General features: G+C 39.2%; 1 protein-coding gene across 1 annotated transcript in view; it reads left to right on the top strand.

Moving 5' to 3' along the window:
- Positions 1-23,275, top strand: part of USH2A (usherin) — a 949,135-nt gene that overhangs the window by 606,509 nt on the left and 319,351 nt on the right. The window contains exons 41-43 of the mRNA XM_004700145.2: positions 7,518-8,146; positions 18,099-18,433; positions 20,083-20,205. Coding sequence (XP_004700202.1) covers positions 7,518-8,146; positions 18,099-18,433; positions 20,083-20,205 — 1,087 coding nt within the window. The remainder of the gene's footprint in view (positions 1-7,517; positions 8,147-18,098; positions 18,434-20,082; positions 20,206-23,275) is intronic.

The raw sequence follows: 23,275 nt of genomic DNA, 5'->3' as shown, positions 1-23,275 counted from the left end.
ACCATGAGAAAACACATTTCCAATCGTCTTAGGAACTGAGACACTGCTCCTCTATCCGTCTCCAGGCAAGTTGCCCACGTGCAGATACACCCACATACGAGTACCCGGCATGAAGACTGTTACTCATGCTACACCATGCTTCAAGACAAAATTTCATTTATTTGTCATTAGAAATAAATATTTCACAATATATAATTACATATTGTTTTGTGATTAATCACAATGCATTAATTATGTTCAATTTGTAACAATGAAAATACGTCCTGCATATCAGATGTTTACATTATGATTCATAGCAGTAGCAAAATTACAGTTATGAAGTAGCAAAAAAAATAATTTTATGGTTGGGGATCACCACAACATGAGGAACTATATTAAAGGGTCACAGCATTAGGAAGATTGAGAACCACTGGTCTAAATCAATCTGCCAACTATCCATTTGATACAACTTTAGTGGTCTTAGATAATGAATTACAGTGACCTCGGCTAGCTGAGAACCATGTTTGATTTCAAAATGAATATAAGAGAATAAAGAAAATTCTAAAAGTAAAACAAAACAAAAATAACTGATCATTTGTCTCAAAACCAACAGCAAAGGTACAATACTCAGTCTTTGTGACAGAGAAAGGAAATAAACGATGCTATGAAATCTGATAAATTGTGCAAGATAATTCTACAGGAGGGTTTCCAAACTATGTAATAGGTACATTTGTGCCCTAAATAGTATTTAAAGTTTAAAACTAACATTGCATTGAAAATATCTCTTTTATGATATGTGCATTGTAGAATTTAAAGTCTCAACCTGCATCCTTAAGATAAGAGTGCTCCATCAAAGAGAAAACTAGGAACATTCCAAAGTGAGGGTAGAACCTATTTACATCCATAGAGTTTATTTTGTTTGATGAATAAATACAAACTAAACGTTTAAGTACTTCTGCGGGATGATTCTTCCCTCTCCATTCCCAATGCCTTTCCAACTTGTTTCAAATATTAACCTCTGATGCTAGCATGTGTATCCTTTCAAACAGGTATCTCTTTTGCCTGCAACTGAAGATCCATGATAAAAAGTAATATATTTTGAAGAAAAATCCTATCTAGAGGGCAAATGGCTCTCTGTGAATATCACTATACATTTTATTTTTTACCGCATTGGCATTTCCTCCAAATTCTGTGTCTTCTCTTATTGTGTCTTCGAGATTGTTTTTGAAAATCTATTTTTATTGTTATTTTAAAATTTTGTTTTTATATACTAAGATTAAAAGGATGTAATTCCAGCTAAAATTGATGAATAGAAAATCCTCAGAAAAGATGTATTGATTGATGTAAAATTGCATCTGCCTTACCTCAACTTTTCTTTTGAGCTCTCAATTTTCTATTGGGCGCAGAAAGCACACTGCTGTTTCAGATTTCCATCGTGGATAATTCAGTGAGAAGTAAAAGAAATGAGAAATAAGGCTTTTTCTACTCTTGTCTGCATTTAATCAAGGATATAATTTTTAAAACTATTTCATAAGATATCTGTTTATAATTTCTTCAAATGTATTGAGTGACTATTTTGAGTAAGGCTTTCAGATAAGGACTTTATACCCATTCTTTCCTTTATCCAGAGGTAAAAATTGCAATAAACAATTTTTTTAAATCAGAATAAGCAATATAATCAAATATTAATTGCCACACTGATATTTCAGGGCATGCTTAGTTTAAGTGTATCATATCTTAAACTGATGGAGTAGCTAATCACCTGAAAACTAGTTATTAACATGAAAATTAATCATAATTATCTTCTTTACAAAATAGTTTTTTATATAAAATCTGGATATATAAAGCCTTGTTTAACCCTATACCAAAACTAAATGTCCTGTTATTGAATGTATTCCAACTCAGTGCTTCTAGAGAGGGTTTCTGAGGTTATAAATCAACGGAAGCAGAAAGCTTTACTTTTGTCTCAAAAAGGCTGGTGGGCTTGAACTGCAGACTTTGAGGTTAGTAGCCCAGTGCCTAACCCCTAGCTAGTACCAACAAGGATCCTTCTAGAACACTACAGGCATTTTTAAACATTTCCTGTTGTCCTTGTGATTAGATACCTTCCAGTGGTTCCAATGAAGAACAACCGTATGTACAAGTTCCTGCAAGATCCTCCCAGGTGTTGTATATTTTGAAGCCCATTGCTGGCGTCATTCTGTCAAAGTAGCTCGGTAATGGGCTTCCTCTGTGCTGAGCCTCTGCTTTTCCAGCCCTCGGTACGCCTGACTGACGGAAGAGAAAGCCCTGCCATCTTCACTTGTAAGCACCTTTCTGTCTGTGTTTCCTCAGAGCTCCCCCTTTCTTCTAGCAGGCCACAGCCTCCACAATATTTATGAACATCACAAAGGAGACATTTCCATTTTTCTCGGGCCATGCTTAATTCAGTGAGCCAACTTTCACATGCATAGGAGGCTCCTGGGTCAGGGGTGCCTTAATCCTCAAAGTGACAGTTTTGCTCTTAGACACTTTAAAGAAGTCTATTGCAGCAGATTTGCCCAATGCAATTCTTCGTGCAAAAAAAGGTCATTTGTCTCCTTGACTGTTGCTTCCATGATATTGATTGTGGATTCAAGTAAGAAGGAAATTCTTGACTCCAAGCTTTTCCCCGATCATCATGATGTTGCTATTGATCAAATTGCGAGGATTTTTTGTTTCTTTAAATTCAGAGGTAATCCATACTGAGGGTTGGAGTTGTTCACCTGGAGTGTTTCAATCCTATTGGCTTTTAACAAGAAGACCTATGATGTTTTCATATCACAGATTATCACTGTCTTGCTCCTCTCTCAAGGCCATGTGCTTTATATAGCCCAGCTTTTTAGATTATTTTCTCAGCGTACAGACTGAACAAATATGATCAAAGATATCACCCTGACATGCACCTTTCCTGTTCTTAAACCATGCGTTGTCTCTTTTTCTGCTCCAATGCCTATGTATAGAGTCTATATATAGATGCCACGTGAGCACAATTAGGTGTTCAGGAATTCTGATTTTCGCAATGCTATCCAAAATGTGCTAAGATCTACACTGTCAAGTGTCTTCGCATTCTCTGGCATTCTCTGCCTTCAGCCCAGAGTCTGCTGGCAATGGCAATGATAACCTTCTTTCTAGATCCTTTCCAGAATCTGCCTCGAATTCCTGGCAGTTTCCTGTTGTTCTGCCATAACCAATTTTGAATTATGTTCAGCAGTATTTTACTTGGGTGAGATCTTAATGCTCCTGAGGCCCCTATTTCCTAAGATTAAATGCGTAACTACAAAGAAGAGTCTCGTTCTATTGCTAAGTGAGGTAAAGCACTCTTCTGAGTAAAATAAATATATATTGGAATAAGTTAAGTGAAGTTTTGTCTAAAGATAAGGAATGATGCTGAACTCTGAATTCTCACAGCAACACATTATCTGTTCTCAACTTTCAAGGAAGATTTCAGAGCCATTCACCACACAATACACCCCGGTTTTAGAAGTCAAAACATTTTTGCTAACCTATTTTCTATTGTTCTGATCTCAGAAGTAATGGATAAAAGTACTTCATAAATATCAGTTCTCCTAATTGTCCCCATTCGAAAAGCTTTCTCTGTTCAAATAGCTTTCCAGTCTTCAGATGCTCCCCTCATTAAATGATGGTGTCTATGTATCACAGCTCATTTCTTCTTTTCTCAGTTGTTAAGAGGCTGAAAATTCGTTTTTGGGAAAACTGTTGTGCCCATTCTTACTTTTGGTGGAAGGATCCCACTATTTTACCCTCTTCATTACAAGATTGATATTTCTTTATCTTTATTTATTGGGCCTATTACAGTTGGGTCTTTTATTATGAGCTGTCAAAAATCCTTTGGGGAAGTACTTGGGGTATAAATAATAAATTGATAAAAGAATTCATGATTAAAGTGTAGACAGAATCCATCACTCTACCCTTCTGCTAACATATCAGTAGTGAATATCAAAGGGCTACAGTAACAATTAGCCTGTAATATATTGCTCCATAGAATTATACAGCCATATATTTGCCACCTTAATTTTTAATTCATTAGTAAATTTAAAGGATATTCATTAATGGAGTTAATATTACAGAAAAGAGCTTTTAATCTGAGTGAGTTTTTAATTGGAATTGGAATGGCAAAACGCTTCAGGGCAGCAATGATAACAACAGGAAAACTGGAGCTAGCACGGGTAACTTTAGTAGCGAGCAAGTAGAGGAGACGCATGAAAAGCGCAGATGCTCCACTTGTGAGCCTTTCCCCCTCCATATCCACGTGCAGACCCCTATACATACACCTGCGTGTAAAACTAAATAAGCAACCCCGCTGCTAACAATGGTATTCCACTCGTCTCAGGTAGAAGTTGAACTTTTGAAGCTCATGAGCAAACTAGTCTCCCATAGAAGATCATTTCATTCGCCAAGATGAAGCAGCTCTTTATTATTAATGCTGCAATGAAATGGCTTGGAATACAGATCTGTGGTCTGAACGGAAACGATGTTCCTGTCCTGAGCTCCAGGAGGGAGTTCCCTAAACCGTGGCCCCCATGCAGAGGGCTGTGTGCTTGTATTTCCATCACTGGCCAGCTGAGCAGTGGGGCTGTCATACGTCCCACTCTCCCTCCAGTGACAGCCGCATTGACAACATGTTATACTCCACATTGATTTTACAGTTAAGGAGCTGATTGTGATATATAGGGATTTTAAGAATTCAGCTGAGAGGCTGACTTTTGCCTTTTATCATTCCATTAAAATTTTATAACCATCTTTTTCATGTCATTTCACCCATGAATTCTTACTTTAGAAAGAGATAGCTACTGCTGTGAGAATAACTTTTCTCGTGTTCAGAGCTCTTATTGTATTAGCAAACTACCCCGATTATAGTTATTACTCATGTTTTACATAATTGTGGTGACCCTTTCAACCAAGTCGACGCATGCCAGTTGATTTGTATATAGAATTAGATGAGTCCGCTGATCATCTGGAAGCCCTGAAGGAGTCAGGTGTTAACACTTCCCTGCCCAAAGCAGCTAATGAAGCTGCTTGCAGCCTCTGCTCCTGAATGACACAAGTAGAAGGACTCTCCTTCCCAGAGAAGAGCCGGAGACGCTCAGTTAGCGCAGGAAGCCAATAACATGTATGCGGGCTTTTAAGGGGAAAATATGAAATTGCAATTGAACATCTTTTCTTTTTCAAGATAAAAGATCATCTTTAAGGCAAGACTGTGTTCTATGAGGGTTTGAAGCGCAAGTTCCTCTCGTTATCACGAATGTTTCACCTATCTTAGCGTCTTTGCAAGCAAAAGGGGCGGCGGGGGGCGGGGGTGGGGGTGGGGTGGTGGTTTATCCCCATCATAATGGGGAACAAACCGCATCATTGTTGTTTCTTTTCCCAGATGATGCTCACAGTTTGATAGTTCACATATGAGAAATAATTAGGCAAAATCCTCATGAAAACCCCAATAGCAAAAATTCTGGTTTTCAAATTCTGTTTTTATTCTTTTTGAGGAGCTGGCGGCCAGGGATAGGGTGAGCTGGGGTTAGACTTAAAAGACATGAATTTCCGTCACTGATTTTTCCCAACCCCGAATCTCCGAGGATTTCGTTTTCCAAAGCAGCGTGGGTATCTGACGAGGCATGCGCGTGCTTTCCTGGGGGAGATAGCCAAACCTAGATGGCCGTATAAATCAGAAAGGCCGGTGTCCCCATTGTGATATCCTAACTGCTACCTCTTCTGTATAACAGAGAGCAGAAGTAAGGCATGTCACCGTAGTTTTTCGGAAGCTTTGGCGTGAAAGGCTAAAGCAGCATGTACAATCCAGAGCAAAGATCACTGTACTTTTAGAATTTTTTTCCCCCTTGAAATGGATGCGTTACCAAATCGCAGACCCTGCCTGATGTCAGGGTTAGTGTGCTGTCAAACCCTGCCCCTCCCAAAGTAACGGGGCTTCTACCATCAGTCGGTGACAAATATGTGGACCCCGTTAGCGAAAGGGGGATCATCTAATCAGCTGTCCTTGCAGTTGCTGGGTTTGTGAAACAGTGGTCACCTTCCCAGTGAAGTCTCTGGTTTGACACTGAAACACACACCCAGCGCTGTTTTAAACAATTACTAGGTCCAAGTATATCCTTTTTTTAAAAAAGATTTTCAATAAAATCCAATGTTCACAGGGGGAAAAAAATCTCATAAATGTCAAAATTGCTGTGGGCAGAAAGGGGGATATACTATTTTCTTGATCTGTTGTAGCAATTTATAGATTCCAGGCCTTGGTTTATAAGAATGCTAAATGTTCTGGAATTACAGCTGTTACTGATCAGTGATTGAGCCAGATTTGTGTTATTGCACCATGTTCTTGCTTGTACCTAGAGAGCAGTAAAGCCTCAATATAATAAAAAGCACCTGCATTTTAAATGAAATTTCAATTGAAAAACTTAACAGCCCTTCAAATTGCAGAATTTAACGCAGCCCAGTAAAGCTTAAATAACACTTTGCCTCTGCAGGCTGAGGGGTTTGCTTTCAAGGTGACTTGATTGTGTCGCCTGGTGAAATTATTTACAATTAAGGAATTTCTCTGGAGGGCTGCAGAATACTTGCTGTTCCACAACACCTCTGCAGGCATATGGTGGGCCTCTTTCCGTATTCACGGAGCCTCCTGAACCTTTATGATAATTGAATCAGTTAGAGTGCTGAGTGGAGCAAGCATAAAACCTGTTAACCTAAAGGTCAGATCTGTGTATTGTTTATTTATCAGTAGGTGAAAGAGCTAAATCGGCAGCTTCTGTCACAGGCACAGTAAAAAATCACCTATAATATTAACAGGGAGTAGATAAATTGCAAAACCTGGATTAGAATGATAAACAGAACCAAGCATAATATAGAATGTATAATGAGAGATGCTGAAGGATTTTACTGGGCTGTAAAACATGCAGGTTTGTTATGCTAGTCTTATGGATTATAATTAGTTCCTAGGGCTCTAGGAAAAGTATGCTGGAAGCTAGAACTTCCTAGATTTCTCTTTTCCTATCCTTATTTCAAAAGAGTCAAGTTTTTTTTCAACCATTAGCTTTAATCTAAATAAAAGTGGCTTTTGATAAAGCCATCTTAGCAAGGTAAATGTCAATTTCTGTTCACTAATATTCAACAAGTATCCCAGTAAATTTATGAGCAACGTAGTTGTGGTATTTTAAGCATCCTACTTACATATTTATAAGCTTTGACCACATGTCTATTTTCATTCCCTTGAAGGAGAGTTGCCTCTGGGTGGTCCAAGCAACTAAGTCCTTCACCACTAGCCAAAAGGCTGGTCATTCAAACCCACCAAGAGATGCCTCAAAAGAATGGTTTGGTTATCTGCTTCCAAAGGTCACAGCTTTGAAGACTGTGGGGTGGTTCTAATCTCTCTCTATATATATAAGGGTCACCATGAGTCACCTCAGCTTTATTTTGAGGAGGTGTGGGAAGCTCCCATCAAAGTTTCCAAGAGGTAGACATATCACTTCTTGGATTTCTTCTCTATTTTCTAGAACCTGGGCCCATAGACCCTCCAGTTCTTCTAGATGTGAAGTCAAGAACAATGTTGGTCACCTGGCAGCATCCTCTAAAGTCCAACGGAGTTATAACTCATTATAATATTTACCAACATGGCCATCACTACTTGAAAACTTTTGGAAATGTTTCTACTTGCACACTGGTCCATTTGGACCCATACACTGCCTACCAGTTTCAGGTAGAAGCCTGCACTTCAAGAGGATGCTCCCTTTCACCGAAGTCCCAGATCGTATGGACACTTCCAGATGCTCCAGAAGATATCCCACGTCCAGAGCTGTTCTCTGATACACCAACCTCTGTGATTATATCGTGGATCCCCCCTGCCCATCCCAATGGTTTAGTGGAGAACTTCACAATTGTGAGAAGACCCAAAGGGAAGGAAGAAGTCACTACCCTGGTCACTCTCCCAAGACATCATCCCATGCGGTTTATTGATGATGTTCCTGCTCTTAGCCCATGGACAACATATGAATACCAGGTCCTGGTGAGCACTTTGAATGGAGGTACAAATGGCAGTGCTTGGGCAGAAGTTATCACAAGACCCTCAAGACCCGCTGGGGTCCAGCCACCCATGGTTCATGTGGTAGGACCCAAAGCATCCACGGTAAGACACTGGGTGTTTTCGCTCCTTTGTAGACAGAAATCTGTACGCCGGATCAACTAGGTGTGAAACAGAGCCATCTACTGACAACATGCATGCACTTGCTGTTAGAAGTGTTCACTGGAGACATTGGGTTCTGGGTTTTGGCCTTTGGCCCAAACCATCGTGAATTCAGTGTCAGTTTTTCATTTCCCCCCTCAATCCCTTAATTATATCCTTGTGATACTTCCATTTGCCTCACACACCTGAAATACTTTGAATGCCACAATGGGATGCTTAGCTTAACCACCACGTCAGATTTAAATAGATCAGAAAATGAGAAGATAGGGGGAAAACACTGAGGAATGGATTGGCATATTAGCAAAAGTTCCAATTACCAATATCCTGATTTCATTTTAACGATCAAAGGATCAAAATTATGGGGAAAGAAATAAAACTAGCACATTACAGAGCAATCGAGAAAGCATTCAATTATTCACCACATTCTACTGGGAATGAGCTCCAGAGGACAGGATAACTACCATTGTTTTGGCTTGCATACAAACTTCATTCAAGGGAAATTAGTGTAACCAAACAGCAGGGAGTTTCGTAGCTTAGAAGCCTCTTTTGTGTAAATACACACATGCTTCCATGGCTTCGGTCTTGTACTGATGCCAAAGACATGGGTACAGTAGCTTGCTCACCAGAGCACAAAACAAAAGACATTTGCGTAACAGCAAAGTCTGTCAGTTGAAATTATTATTTGGATCTTTGTTGTGTATTCTCTCCCCACCCCACTCACACCAAAGCAAAAACACATGGTGATGCCAAATAATATGAATTGTAGTACATACTTATTTTACCTATAAATGAAGGGCTATTTTTTTTAAAACCATCTATTGGTTTTAATGTGACACTGATCAAAGTAACACACCTTTTGTCAGAACGACAGAACTACCAAAAGGATATAGAACTCAGTTGATGAAACATGAAAAGGAAATGCACTTTAGGTATATATATAGGTACAATCTGTATTATAAGACTATGTCACAGCTACTTAATCTACTAATTAGAATGTCAGCCCACTAATCAGTTTTAAAAAGTCTGAGTGTCTCCTCATCTAAACAAAAAAGAGTTCCAAAGACGCTGCCATTGAGTCAATGCTGACCATGACCACCCAGAGGTCAGTGCAGAACTGCCCCTGTGAGTTTCTGAGACTGCGACTGTTTATGAGGCCAGAAAGCCCCAACTTTCTCCTGAAATAAAGGGGGAAAACTAAATCCTAGAATAATTATTCTATAAATGGGGAAATTTTACAAAATTTTGGCTAATCAACATGGTACAAAATAACAAGCACTGTCCCTTTGCAAAGGCAGAGCTACAGAATGAACATTTTTCTAGAATTAATAATAGGCCATGCTGATTTGGCAGAACTGGAAAAAAGAAAAAAATATCTTCAGTAAAATTTTAGCTTAGTGTATAGTACTACTTGATTCAACATACACAAAATATGATCAAAATTATCTACAAGTTGCCTTGATTTTTCTTTTAGTTCTTCCTTTTAATTAGTTTTTTGTTTGTTAAATCATTTTATTGGGGGCTCATACAACTCTTATCACAATCCATATATCCATCCATTGTGTCAAGCACATTTGTACATTTGTTGCCATCTTCATTTTCAAAACATTTTCTTTCAACTTGAGCCCTTGGTATCAGCTCCTCATTTTTTCCCTCCCTCAGGAACTCTTGATCATTTATAGATTATTATTATTTTTCATGTCTTACACTGACCAATGTCTCCCTTCACCCACTTTTCTGTGGTGCCTCCCCCGGGGGAGGGGGGTTATGTAGATCCTTGTGATCGGTTCCCCCTTTGTTCCCCCACCTTCCCCTTACTCTCATGGTATCACTACTCTCATTATTCATCCTGAGGGGTTTATCTTTTCTGGATTCCCTGTGTTTCCAGCTCTAATCTGCACCAGTGTATATCCTCTGGTCTAGCTGGATTTGTAAGGTAAATTGGGGTCATGATAATGGGGGAGGAAGCATTTAAGAACTAGAGGAAAGTTGTATGTTTCATCATTGCTATGCTGCACCCTGACTGACTCGTCTCCTCCCCATGATCCATCTGTAAGATGATGTCCAGTTGCCCACAGATGGGCTTTGAGTCTCTACTCCACACCCCCACTCAATCACAATGATATGATTTTTTTGTTCATTGATGCCTGATACTTGATCCTATCGACACCTCATGAGCACGCAGCTGGTGTACTTCGTCCATGTGGGCTTTGCTGCTTCTCAGCTAGATGGCCACTTGTTTATCTTCCAGCCTTTAAGACTCCAGTTGCTATATCTTTTGATAACTGGGCACCATCAGCTTTCTTCGCCACATTTGCTTATGCACCCACTTTGTCTTCAGTGATCGTGTCAGGAAGGTGAGCATCATGAAATGTCAGGTTAACAGAACAAAGTGTTCTTGCATTGAGGGAGTCCTTGAGTAGAGGCCCAATGTCCATCTTCTACCTTAATATTAAGCCTATAAATATATTCACATAGATCTATTTCCCTATCGTGATATATAAATATATTTACGTATGTGCATGCCTGTATTTAGACCTCTATAACTGCCCTTTGCCTCCTAGTGCTTTTCTCTATTTCTGTTTACTTTCCTCTTGTCCCACTATCTTGTTCAGCCCTCATTTGGTTTCAGTAATTCCTCTGTTACATTGCCCTTGATCAAGCCCTACCAGGCCTCCTACACCCTCCTTGCCATCGATTTTAGATCCCTTGTTGTTCCCTTGTCCCTGGCTTTGTTAACACCCACTTCCTTTCCCTTGCCTCCCCTTCTCCCATACCCACCCCCCAACCATAGGTCCCATTGTTTTCTCCTCCAGATCGTTTATCCCACCTATCTTATCTACATAGACCTGCAGAGATAATACTATGCACCAAAAAAAGACAGAGCAAAACAAATCAACAAAAGAAAACAAACCAATGACAAAAATAAAGAAAAGCCTATAAATAATTCAAGGTCTGTTTTTTGACCTTTAGGAGTGTTTTCTGGTCGAGTCTGATGGGGTGCCACGCCCTGGTCCCAAAGTCTATTTTTGGTATTTCCCGAGGACTTTGTTGATCTGCTCTCCTTGCTGATCTGCTGCACGCCCTTAGTGTTTCCTCTTGGTGTGGTGAGGTTAGATCAGGCGCAATTCCTGCACTGTGTCTCCAGTTTTGTCCTCCGCAGCACTCTGGGTCAGTGAGGTACATCATGTCCTCTGTGCATTGGCTGCTCTGAGCAGGAATATCGTCCGCAGGGCTAGGTGGTCCAGGAGGTGCCCCACTCTCTCTTCCTCCCCCTTCATTTGCTCCTATGTGCTCTGATCAAACATGTCCCTATCCCTGAGCTGTAGTTTTAGTGCTGTCCTCTGAAGTGAATTCTTCTGTTGGGATTGGGGCCAGCCCCTCAGACCTCTCTATTGGTAATTCTTTTTAAAGCCTCATCCCAGGAATAAAATAACGTGATTGACTAGCTTACTTATAGAGATTTGGATGAATATATAGCTCAACTCCAAAACCAAACCAACTTTACAACCATCAAATTGATTCTGACCCTGTGAATTTCCATGACTATACTTGTTTACAGGTGTATAAAACCTGTTTTTCTCTCGCAGAATGGCTGGTGGTTTCAAACTGTCGACTGTGCAGTTAATTGTCTAATTCTTAACCACTATACAACCAGGACTCCTTGTAGAGCTGAATTTCACAAGCCTTCAGCCGAGTTTTCACCCAGGCCAAGCATCTAAAAGTCTTTCAGGACTGAAATATAGAGACAATGTATGTGGTGGCTTCAAAAAGTTGGTGGAGTTTTCCCATTATCTTTTCATTTGTTCCATGAAATTTTGAAATTCCTTCACATACTAGTATTACTTTCATAAAAGCCACACCATTTATTTGCTCTCATTTTATAACTGATGAATCGAAAGTTAACAACGAAATCAAAACTTAACACAGGAAAATTAGCTGAAACTTGGAACTTATAACTTATATTTAAATAGCATTAAAATAACATGGCATATTTTTCCTTTAATGTCACTGGCTCAAATTATATTCAGAAAGTCCCTAAGATTTTGCCAAAGTACATGCTCTAGAGATAGACTACATCTGATAAGCCAAGGCAAGCAACAGGAAGACGGTGATTCCATCAGCAAGACAGTGATTTCATATAGGATTTAAGAGGAAGAATCGCAAAAGGAAAAAAGCCTTATGATGAATAATGAGAGGACACTCCTTGATACAATGGTTACAACATTTATTCAGAATTTACTATGCAGTGTTGTCCCAATTTCTAAGATGAAGGGAGAGGTCAATAATAATATCCACAACAGCAATTTCAGTTATATTAATATTTACTGAGCATCAGCACATCATAATGAAGACCTCCTCTGATCACTAAAGAGATCACACAGACCAAAAAAAAGGTTTATGGGGCTTATATTTTAGGCAGAATATAAACAGGTAAGTATATAATAAGCCAATAAGTGGCAAGGACTTCTAGGAGGGGTGGGAACAAATGAGCTTGAGAGGAAGAAGGACTAGAAGCTGGTGGGGTGAGGGATATAGAAAGGTGGAGTCGGTAGTTTAAGCAAGTTCTCCTCATGCTGAGCCCCAGGTTCTTTCAACTTTGCCGTGCCACGTGTACCAGTCCACAGTCCAAGGGGGCAAGTGAAGGAAGGAGACGTACCTAAGCCAACCGGAGAACGCATTCAAAGCCATACATTAGTAACTACAAAAGGTTGCTGGAACTTGGCATAGGTAGGAACATTAAGAAAGGAAAATGGAGATCTCAGCAGCATTTATCAAAATTATATTCGTGAAGATCATATTTGACCACAGGGAACGGAATAATGTATCACACCAAAGAGGTGGTATCATTTGAAAAAACTGAAAGCCATGTTTCTTTGTGTGGTATGTAATCCCTTAAAAGAATTCACTTCATTTTATAAAGTAAGTAAAAATGCTGTGCCAAGTTTGGAATTAGTTCAACAAAACTACAGGCTAATTTCATACATGAACATGGATACAAAAAATTCTAAACTCATACTGGCAAATTGAATTAAGTAATGTGTCAAAGTAGTGATGGAGCAGGAAAAATCTGATTTTATTCCAAAATTGTAAGGATGGTTCAACATCAGGAAATCAATCAACACAGATTTTATATTAGAGCAGAAAAACCATGTTCTATCAAAATTGCAAAACAAATATTGATAAAATGTTGAAGTCATTTTTACCAAAAAATCAAAATAAAACCAGATTAGAAAGAAAGTATTTAAATATTATAAAGTCTATAAGTCTGCTTCAAGGAAACCCTCAGGAAAATTGAGGATTAGGAAGAAATAAAAACGGAGGCCTAATGGCGTAATTGGCTAGGCATTGAACTGATAACCATAAGGTCAGTGGTTCAAACCCTCCAGTTGTTCTGTGGGAGAAAGGTGAGACTACCCACTCCCCTAAAGTCTAGGAATCCCAACAGGACAGTTCTCCTCTGTCCTGTAAAGTAGCTATGACATGGAGAATCAACTCCGTGTCAGTGAGTGAGAGTGAAGAAATGAAAAGAAATATTGAAATTATTTAACTGTGATGCAGAAAATATATATATAACTTATATGTATATAATTACATACATATGTATATATAATTTTATGGTGATGGCCTCACCTGCAGCACCATAGGCTCACCTTGTTATTGTTAGGCTCTCTCAGTTCTGACCTGTAGTGACCCCATGTGACAGTAGAATTGCCTTGCAGGGTTGGGGGCCTGTACTCTTTATGGAAGCAGTTTGTCAAGCAGTTCTCCCACATTGCTGCTAGAGAATTTCAAACTGCCAACTACTTTGCTAGCATCCAGTCACTTAATTATTTACACAACCATGGTTCCAGGGTCCCCAAACCTACCCGGATCTTGCCACTGTCTCCAAAAAAAGAGTGATGATTGGGCCTCCAGTTCAGAAGTCCCCCGCTGTGCTACAGTCAAGAGGCTGGGACCACAGCCTGTGTGTGTGTCTGAAAACCAATGAGGGTGCTTAGAGCCACACCCACAGTGGTTTCCACGCTGGTAAACTGTTTGTTTTCGGCTTAGATTCAACCCAAATAGAGTTGAACCTCAATGATCGTTCTCACCAATTTTTTGAAGATGCCTTTCAATTTTTGAAGCCCCTGTTGTCTACCCTAACACAAACAATGAAAACTTAAAAATCTTAAATTCTAAGAATAAAAAAGAATAATGACCACTAATTTTTATTGCATTTTCTCACGATGTTCTAGTCACTTTCCTCATTTAACCCTTCCAACCATCAGAGATAGCCCATTATTAACCCGTCACATACTGTACAGGAGAACTGAGGATTGAGAAAGTAAATAAGGTTCACAAGATTGTATGGGAATTAAGGCTAGGATTCACCTTCATTTAGTATGCTCCAAATTCCATGCTCTTCTCTATTTCTTACACCCTAATAAATGGACTGACACAGAGGCTCCAACATCACAACAGTGGCGAAAATGGTGCAGGACGAGGCAGTGTTGCATTCGATTGTACAGTCGCCGAGTCAGAGCTGACTGACAGCACCTGAAAACCACCACCAGTGGGCCATACCCCATGTCCTGGAGGGAAAGATTGAACAGCGGTATCAATCCTTGCAAAGTCGCCATATAAGTATACCATTGACTCCTTTTGTTGTGTTTCAAATGGATTTTAAAGTATAAAAAGAAAACTAAATATCCTAAAATAATGAGCTAAATTACGGAAGAACCATGAGACGATAACTTCCCTAGTCAGACTTCCTCTCAAGCCCTGAATTACAACAGTATGATATTGGCATACAAACAGCCATTCATGTCTGAAACAGATTGCACAGTTTAGGAAGAGATAGAAGTATATTTTGAAACATGAGTTATTATAGAAATGGCATTAGATTTAATTATGAGAAGATCATTTACATTTAAAAACTATAATTGCTTTTTTTTGGGGGGGGTGGATGTAGAAACACAATCCTTCTTCAGGCTAGGCAGATACAGTTCAGTCTCAATTTTATGGGATGCAAATATTTCAATAACCTGTCCTGGATATATAATGTTGGTCCTAGGTAATAATATGGAATGAAAGTTGTTAATCTCATACCTTTTGGCCATACAAGGATAAGTGTGGTCTTAGACATAGGAAAAAACAGAATAAAATATTTAGCTAACTGGCTCTTTACAAATATTGGACACATTTATTTTTAATAAGGTCTCCAGGATATTTGCAGGAGGTGATCAGATTACTGTTTCTGTTAACCTGCCAATTTCTTCTCTACTTTGTTATAAAAGGATGTTGTATATAGTCCTTCTAAAATGTTTTGTACCGTCAGTCGATACCTTATGACTCTCTGCTGTCAATAGAATATATTTTCTAATTCCATTACCTTTAAAGTAGAAGGAAGTATCTAATTTTCCTTGTAAATATTTATAGTAGAGAACATAAGGAGTCTTTGGATCTCCAAATGATTGTCAACAGAGCCACTACATCAAATCTCTTCATCTCTGCTGGTAGATTTATTATCCAAGTTTTATTTTATGCACACACTTTCACAGCCTCAATATCTGGTTTCAAATCAATTCACTGTTAGCTCAGCTACTAACCCAGATGATCTAAACTGCACTCCTTTCAAGCGCTTCCAAACTGACAACTCAGGATATTCACATCCTACAAGAAAGGGGAATGGTATGCCACAGATCTCTCACTGCCAAGTTGATTCTGACATAGGCCAGCCTGGGGGCCTAGTGGTTACACACTGGACAGCTACATGCAAGGTCAGCAATCCAAAGCGAAGGAGAAAGGGCAGTTTCTACTCCATTGAAGAGTTGCATCTCAGAAACTCATGGGAGCAGTTCTACCCAGTCCTACAAAAGAGTTGGTGGTTTGGAACTGTTGTCCTTCTGGTTAGCAGCCCAAACTGGTCACCTTTATGCAACCAGGACTCCTCCATAAGACAAATTAGTCATGTGGACTTTAGCTCTGATTGCTCTTCCACATCTCATTCACATCACAAATACCAAGAAGCCTGAGGTGGACCTTACCTCTTCAATTCGAGAACTGCCCTCACAAATAGAATGCTAGACTGCTCTAAGCCCTTATTTGCCCTAAATTTAGTTGCTTGCTCACGAGCATGCTCTCTCTCTCCCTTCCTTTCCCCTCTCCCTCCCCATCGCCTTCCACCTCCCCCTCTTTGTTTTCTTTCTTTCTTTTTTATAACTGGACAATCTTATGAGCTCAGAAGAAGCATGCCTAAAACTTCTCTTCACTCAGCACAGCGTTGAATTCTAAAAGAGAAAAATATGCATCAGTAATGCTTTTTTGGGTAATGCTTTCAAATCATGTGATTAAAAAATCCAGGTAGTTCCTGGGTCATGGTGAATATAAAGCTCCATAGTGGTCTTTAGACAACTGCCCTGTTGGCAGGCTCAGAGATCCTGTTTTGTCACCCGTGATTAGTGAAAAGACTAGTGGTCATCGTTTCCAGGGCAACTTGGAGAGACTGCATGTGGTACAGAGTAGAACCAGGATCCAGAGAGTGTCCATGTCTGTGACCTTTCTGCAAACAGATCACCTGCCTGTCTTCTGAGGCACCTCTGGGTGCCCTGGAACTGCCATCCTTTGTAATGAAAGTGCAGTGCTTAACTCTGCAACCCTTCATAAGAATATTCTTTGAAAGAAATCTCAGGCCAGATTCCTTCTAGGGGCCACTTTTACTCTTTGAGGTAAGCTAGATATTTTTGCTCAAGGCCTCTCTCATTTTTCTAGCTCTCCTCTGACTTAGCTATTGTATAGCATTATAAGCATTGATGTTCTTGTGGAAGTCAATTTTTTAAATCAGTCACCTTGTATAAATCAAGTTTTTAAAAATTCAATATAACTTTATGTTAAGGGAACATATTATAATCTAATAGGTCATGTCTACAATTGCATATTGAACTCCACCTCTGTAAATGACATTAAATGAGTGAGTAGTCCTTGCTTTACAGTCCCATTGGGCAGTGAAATATGTACTCTGAACTTGAAGGAACATGGCCAGGCAGTAATAAAAGAGATGAAGCAGGATGGCATATCTGGGTAAATAAGTGATGATCTCTAATGGTCTAGGTACACTTTCCTAGGGCCCTTTCCCCCAACACCAGAATATGTGTGTGTGTGTGTGTGTTACAACTATGCCTTTGCAAAATTGCCAGCCAATAAAATAAAGAGTAGGTGTTATGGTATTCCTTTAAGAAGTGTTATTATTTTTCTTTCTTCTGGGTTCTTAAGTCCATGAATTACTTAAACAAGACTAGTCTTGGCTTGCTTTTGAGAAAAAATAAAATCTATCTTTGAGAATAGAATGCTATTTTTGGCTTACTTGCTGAATTTATGCAGAAGAGGAATTCAAGAACCCAAATGTTTTGCCACCTCAGAAAATGCAAATAAGAATTTCTCCTGCCCTCCTCCTAAAAAGAAAAAGGTAGTGACATAGTTATAATGCACACTAACAAGGCAAAGCAGTGTGTTCCGATGCTTTATTTAATTGAGTGATAAACACGAAAACTATCAAATCCTGCCGCTGCCCTATTGATGCATGTGGATGTGTGAATTCTCTCCATGTGTTTGCTCTGTGTCCTTCAGAACACCCACAGTGGAGATGAATCACTAAGGTGTGTACTAGTCTGATATCCTAGAAAGTATCAAACCTCAACACCAAACCCAGGAAGCAACATTGCATTTAATTCCTGGTGTACTGCTAATTGTTCCAAAACCCTTCATTACTATTTAGCACAAAGGGGCTAAATAGAAAGTAAGTGTGTAGGAGATGACTTAAGTGAAGATAAGACAAGGCAAAATTCTAGGGCCCGTGAACTTCACTTGCTCTGTTCTTGTATGGGCACACTGATTCTAAATTTGTCTTTCATTTCAGGTCACGTGGATACCCCCGCTCATCCAGAATGGAGACATACTTAGCTATGAGATCCGAATGCCCAACCCTCAGATCATGATGAAAAATATTACATCCGCTGTACTTACTCAGCTAATAACTAACTTGATTCCTTTCACAAATTATTCTGTCACCATTGTGGCTTGCTCAGGGGGCCATGGCTACCTAGGAGGGTGCACAGAGAGTTTGCCCACCTATATTACCACCCACCCCACCCTACCCGAGGATGTTAACCCCTTGTTGGTGGTTCCGCTAAGTGAATCATGTATTGGGATATCTTGGCAACCACCATGCAAGCCAAACGGACCTGACTTGAGGTAAGAGAAAGGAGCATTGCTTTGGGGTAGTGCTATGGACTTCTCTCTCTGGAACAGAGTGAGGCAGAGCTGCTGCTCACACATGATGAAGTCGGACTGTGTTTTATAGGACATGCCTTCACTCACGACTCTCATTAAATTTAATATTGTGTATCTTGATTCATATGGAACCATAAAGGTTCACCAAGGTGGAAACATTATATTCTAAAGAAAAATTAAAAATATTTAAAACAAAACTCAGACTGTCTAGGCATTCTGTACGTGTTAGTCATCTTGATTCTCAAAATACATTTTATATTTATTAGACAAGCTGTATTAGGCCAGTTGACTAGAGAAACAAATCCAGAGACATTCATGTCTGTGTAAGAAAGAGTTTTATATCACGAAGTAGTTATAGTTATATATCAAGAAAACATCCCAGCCCTGTCCAATTCAAGTCCATAAGCCCAATACTATCCATAAGTCCCTCTTTAGACTCTGACAGCCATATGCAATGATGCAGAATGGATTATCACAGGACGGTGCGTGCAAAGTCTTGTGGATCCAATGGCGGTGGACACACCTCCAGGGATCTGGAAGCAACCAGGGTCAATAGGAAGGTGAAAGCAGAGAGAGAGGAATAGGTTCCCAGGATTCTCCTTATGAGCAGGCCACACCCACAAGAAGGCACCATCAGGCTGTGACCTGATTGACAGGGTGAACTCAACCCTACATTTTATATATCTTCAAGTTGATATGAAATTATGTTACTACACACAAGCCTAACACATTTCAAAATGATACTTTTGTACAACTGTGACTCAGCCTCATAGGACACCTTGGTGGTGTAGTCGGTTACATGTTGGGTTGCTAAAGACAAGATAAGGAGTTTGAAACCAACTGCTCTGTGGGAGAAAGATGAGGCTTTCTACTGTAAATAGTTACAGTCTTGGAAACCCAGAGGGGAAGTTCTAGTCTGCCCTATGGAGGCATTATGAGTCAGAATTGACTAGATGGAACTAAGTTAGTTTAGTTAGTTAATGATTTAAAATCCCAAATTAACAACATTTTAAGGCACATTAATTCTATTATTTGGAAACTTAGAAGGACTGTGATTGGGGATAGCAATAAGATGAAGGAAAATAGTTATGATTCTGAAATGGCTTTATAACAGTCCAAATTGAAAATGTAGCCGATAATAGTATCATAGTTTTTAAAAGATGGAAGGGAACAGTCTATGGAAATCTTTAACTGCACACGCATTTTGTATTTCAACTTTGTGAGAAACTGACAATAAAGTATTTGCAAATCTCACATAGAAGAAAAGTTGAAAACCCTATAATTCTTGCTGTTATTAGTAAAATATGTATATATGGGGGTTTCCAAAAGTTCATGGAAAAATTCCATCATCTTTTCATACCATTCTTCTGTGAACTCTGAAAAACCCCCGAATAACAGATAGCTTCAATATAATTAAATATATGAAAACTTTCATTCAAAAATATTTATCTGGGGTGGGGGGGATATTACCTCTGTAGTTGTAAACATAAGATGTGTTCTTTACAGTTTGCATGCATATACCACACATCCACACACCACAAAACAACCTGAATTTTGGTAATAACATTACTTGAGATAATCCTGATGTGCCTGCTTGTATTTTGCTTTAGATATGAGCTTCTGAGACGTAAAATTCAGCAACCACTTGCATCAAATCCCCCAGATGATTTAAATCTGTGGCACAATATTTATTCAGGAACTCAGCGGTTTTATGAAGATAAGAGTCTTAGCAGGTAAGATTACAAAAACAATAAAAACAAATGCTGGCATTTAGTTTTAGCAGTGTTGAATAGTTCAAAGTGTCTGAGTGTCTTCATTGTGTGAGCATGTTATCGGTTATGCAATAAAACATGTTTGATTATTATCTCTGGCATTAATCATGGAACTGCACCTGTCAGCACATTTAATGTTTGCCATTTTAACTACATGTTTACAATAAGCCTTTTGAAGTCAAACTTTTAGGTGCTTAAGCCTTAACCTATTGCCTTTGTCACAGCACTATCTGGACATGAAAACTTAATTGAAGAATTTGGAAGCAGTCAGTATAAACAAAACTGGGGAATTTTGATGAATCCCTGCAATGCATTTGCTGGTTCTGGGAAGTAATTGATAGTAAATAATTGACTCAAAATTGACAATTATTCAGTAAACAGGCATGAGAATTGAAAGAATGTAATCTAGAGTTCAAACACATCGAGACAAGCAAACTGGCAATGTCGGGAAGAAGAAGACAAACAATGAGCACTGAGCGGGAGAGTTATATTGGAGGTCTGTTTCCTGCTGGGCCAGAGAGCCAGCTTTGTGACCTCAGACAAGGCTCTCCCTCCTCTGGGCTTCCATTTCTTCATTTTTAAAATAAGGAGACTGCATGTTGCCATTAAATGAGTTAAAGCCCTCTATGACTTTAAACAATGTATTTAATGTTTAAAGATATATAAAAAATTTAGATATCATATTTTTCCATAATTCTTCAATCAGTTGCTTATGTTTCTAGCTCTACCACAGAGTAGCTATCCTCAGAATGCTGTTTCAATTCTGACATTTCTCCCACTTTTTCGTATACTCTTGTGGAATTTATGTTTTAGCTCTATTTGCATGTTTTTTAACAGCTCATAAGCAATACTCCTGAACTCATTTCTCCCCATTGCTGGCTTTTCCTTTTGTCTTACTAGATTTTCCTTCATTTTTCAGCCTCCAGAAAGCTTTCCTTGACCACTCTTTGCTAGACTCAATCAGATACCTTTTTATGTTTTCTCATGGCACACATTTACACAGCACTTTTGGTTTTTTGCAAATCTCACATAGAAGAAAAATTGTTCACCAAATCAGTTTTCAACTCATAGTGTCCCTAAATGGTAGAGTAGAATTGCCCCAATAGAGTTTTTGAGACTGTATTTTTTTTTAACAGTTTATTGACACTTCATCCATGGATCATACAATTTAATAATTCAAACATATCAAGAAGAGTTGTACAATCTTTAGCACAATCAATTTTAGAAAATGTTCTTTTTCTCTGTACCCATTATTCATCTAATTTTTTTTTCAATTTTGGGGAAAATATGCACAACAAAGCATTCACCAATTCAACAACTTCCATATACATAATTCAGTGCCATACTCTTCATGTTGTACTACCATTATTATTCTTATGCCTCTCCAAATTTTTCCACCACCATTAAAATGAACTCAATGCCCACTAAGCAAAAACTCTTCTTCCTTCACCCATCATAACCATAGTTCAAGTTTCATTTCTTTTCTTTTTTTTTTTTTTTAGTAGTTCTCTTGATCACACATTTCCATAAACTTTAATCTTTATAGGAACAGCCCTACCTACCCAAGAGCCCTGGGTACGTTTCAACCACCAAGCTTTCAGTTAGCAATTGAGCTCTAACTCAGTGCCACTGGGGCTCTTTAACAATATTCTTCTCATAGTAATATACCGGACTGGAAGTTTGGCTGAACACCCAATTATGTTATCAGAACCACCATCCAAACTCATAGAGACCTACCATAGGAAAGGGGTCTGTCTTAATGTCTTTTGTATTCCAAGTCCCTAATATAATCAAACCAAATCCACTACCACTGAGGCAATTCTGTCTTATCGTGACCTTATTTAGAGTTTCCAAGACTAAATATTTATGGCAATAGACAGCCTCATCTTTCTCCCGGGGAGAAAGTGGTTTGAACTACTGACCTTCCAATTGGCAGCCCAATGCCTAACAAACAGGGATTCTTTGTCCCTATCATACAGTGCCTGATATATAAGGCACTTGTTAGATGATGCAAAGACATTGAGAAGAATGGGAATTCCAGAACACTTCATTGTGCTCATGCAGAACCTGTGCATGATTTAAGAGGCAGTCGTTCAAACAGCACAAGAGAATACTATGTGGTTTAAATCTGGAAAGATGTGTGTCAAGGTTGTATCCTTTCATCTACTTATTCAATCTTATGGTGAGAAAATAATCAGGGAAGCTGGACTATAGGCTTATTAAAAACCTTCCGTGGAAATTGAATAAGGAAGACCAAAGAAGATCCATGTATTGGAATCATGCTGCTGGGGAGGAACATGGAAACAACCATGGACTGCCAAAAGAACGTGCAGATCTGTCCTGGAGCAGGTACAGCAAGAATACTGTTCTTTTTTTGATCATTTTATTGGGGGCTCATACAACTCTTATCACAATCCATACATACATTAATTATGTAAAACACATTTGTACATCAGTTACCTTCATCATTCTCAAAACATTTGCTCTCCACTTAAGCTCCTGGCATCAGCTTCTCATTTTCCCCCTCCCTTCCCATTCCCCCCTCCCTCAAGAACCCTCAATAATTTATAAATTATTATTTTGTTATATCTTACACTGTGTGATGTCTCCCTTCACCCACTTTTCTGTTGTCCGTCCCCCAGGGAGGAGGTTATATGTAGATTCTTGTAATTGGTTCCTCCTCTCCACCCAACCCTCCCTCCACCCTCCCAGTATGCTACTCTCACCACCTATCTGTACCTGTGTACATCTTCTGGTCTAGTCAGATTTGTAAGGTAGAATTGGAATCATGATAGTGGGTGGGGAGAAAGCATTTAGGATCTAGAGGAAAGTTGTATGTTTCATCGTTGCTACACTGCACCCTGACTGGTTCGTGTCCTCCCTGTGACCCTTCCATAAGGGGATGTCCAGTTGCCTATAGATTGGCTTTGGGTTCCCACTCCACACTCCCCCTCATTCACAATGATATGATTTTTTGTTCTTTGATGCCTGATACCGGATCCCTTTGACACCTCATGATCACACAGGCTGG

This window comes from Echinops telfairi, unplaced genomic scaffold, assembly GCF_000313985.2.
Source record: "Echinops telfairi isolate 266 unplaced genomic scaffold, ASM31398v2 ScPeMD7_7424;HRSCAF=8462, whole genome shotgun sequence".
NCBI classification, from domain to species: Eukaryota; Metazoa; Chordata; class Mammalia; order Afrosoricida; family Tenrecidae; genus Echinops; species Echinops telfairi.
Note: the sequence above shows the minus strand (reverse complement) of the source record. Positions and strands in the feature narration are given on the sequence as shown.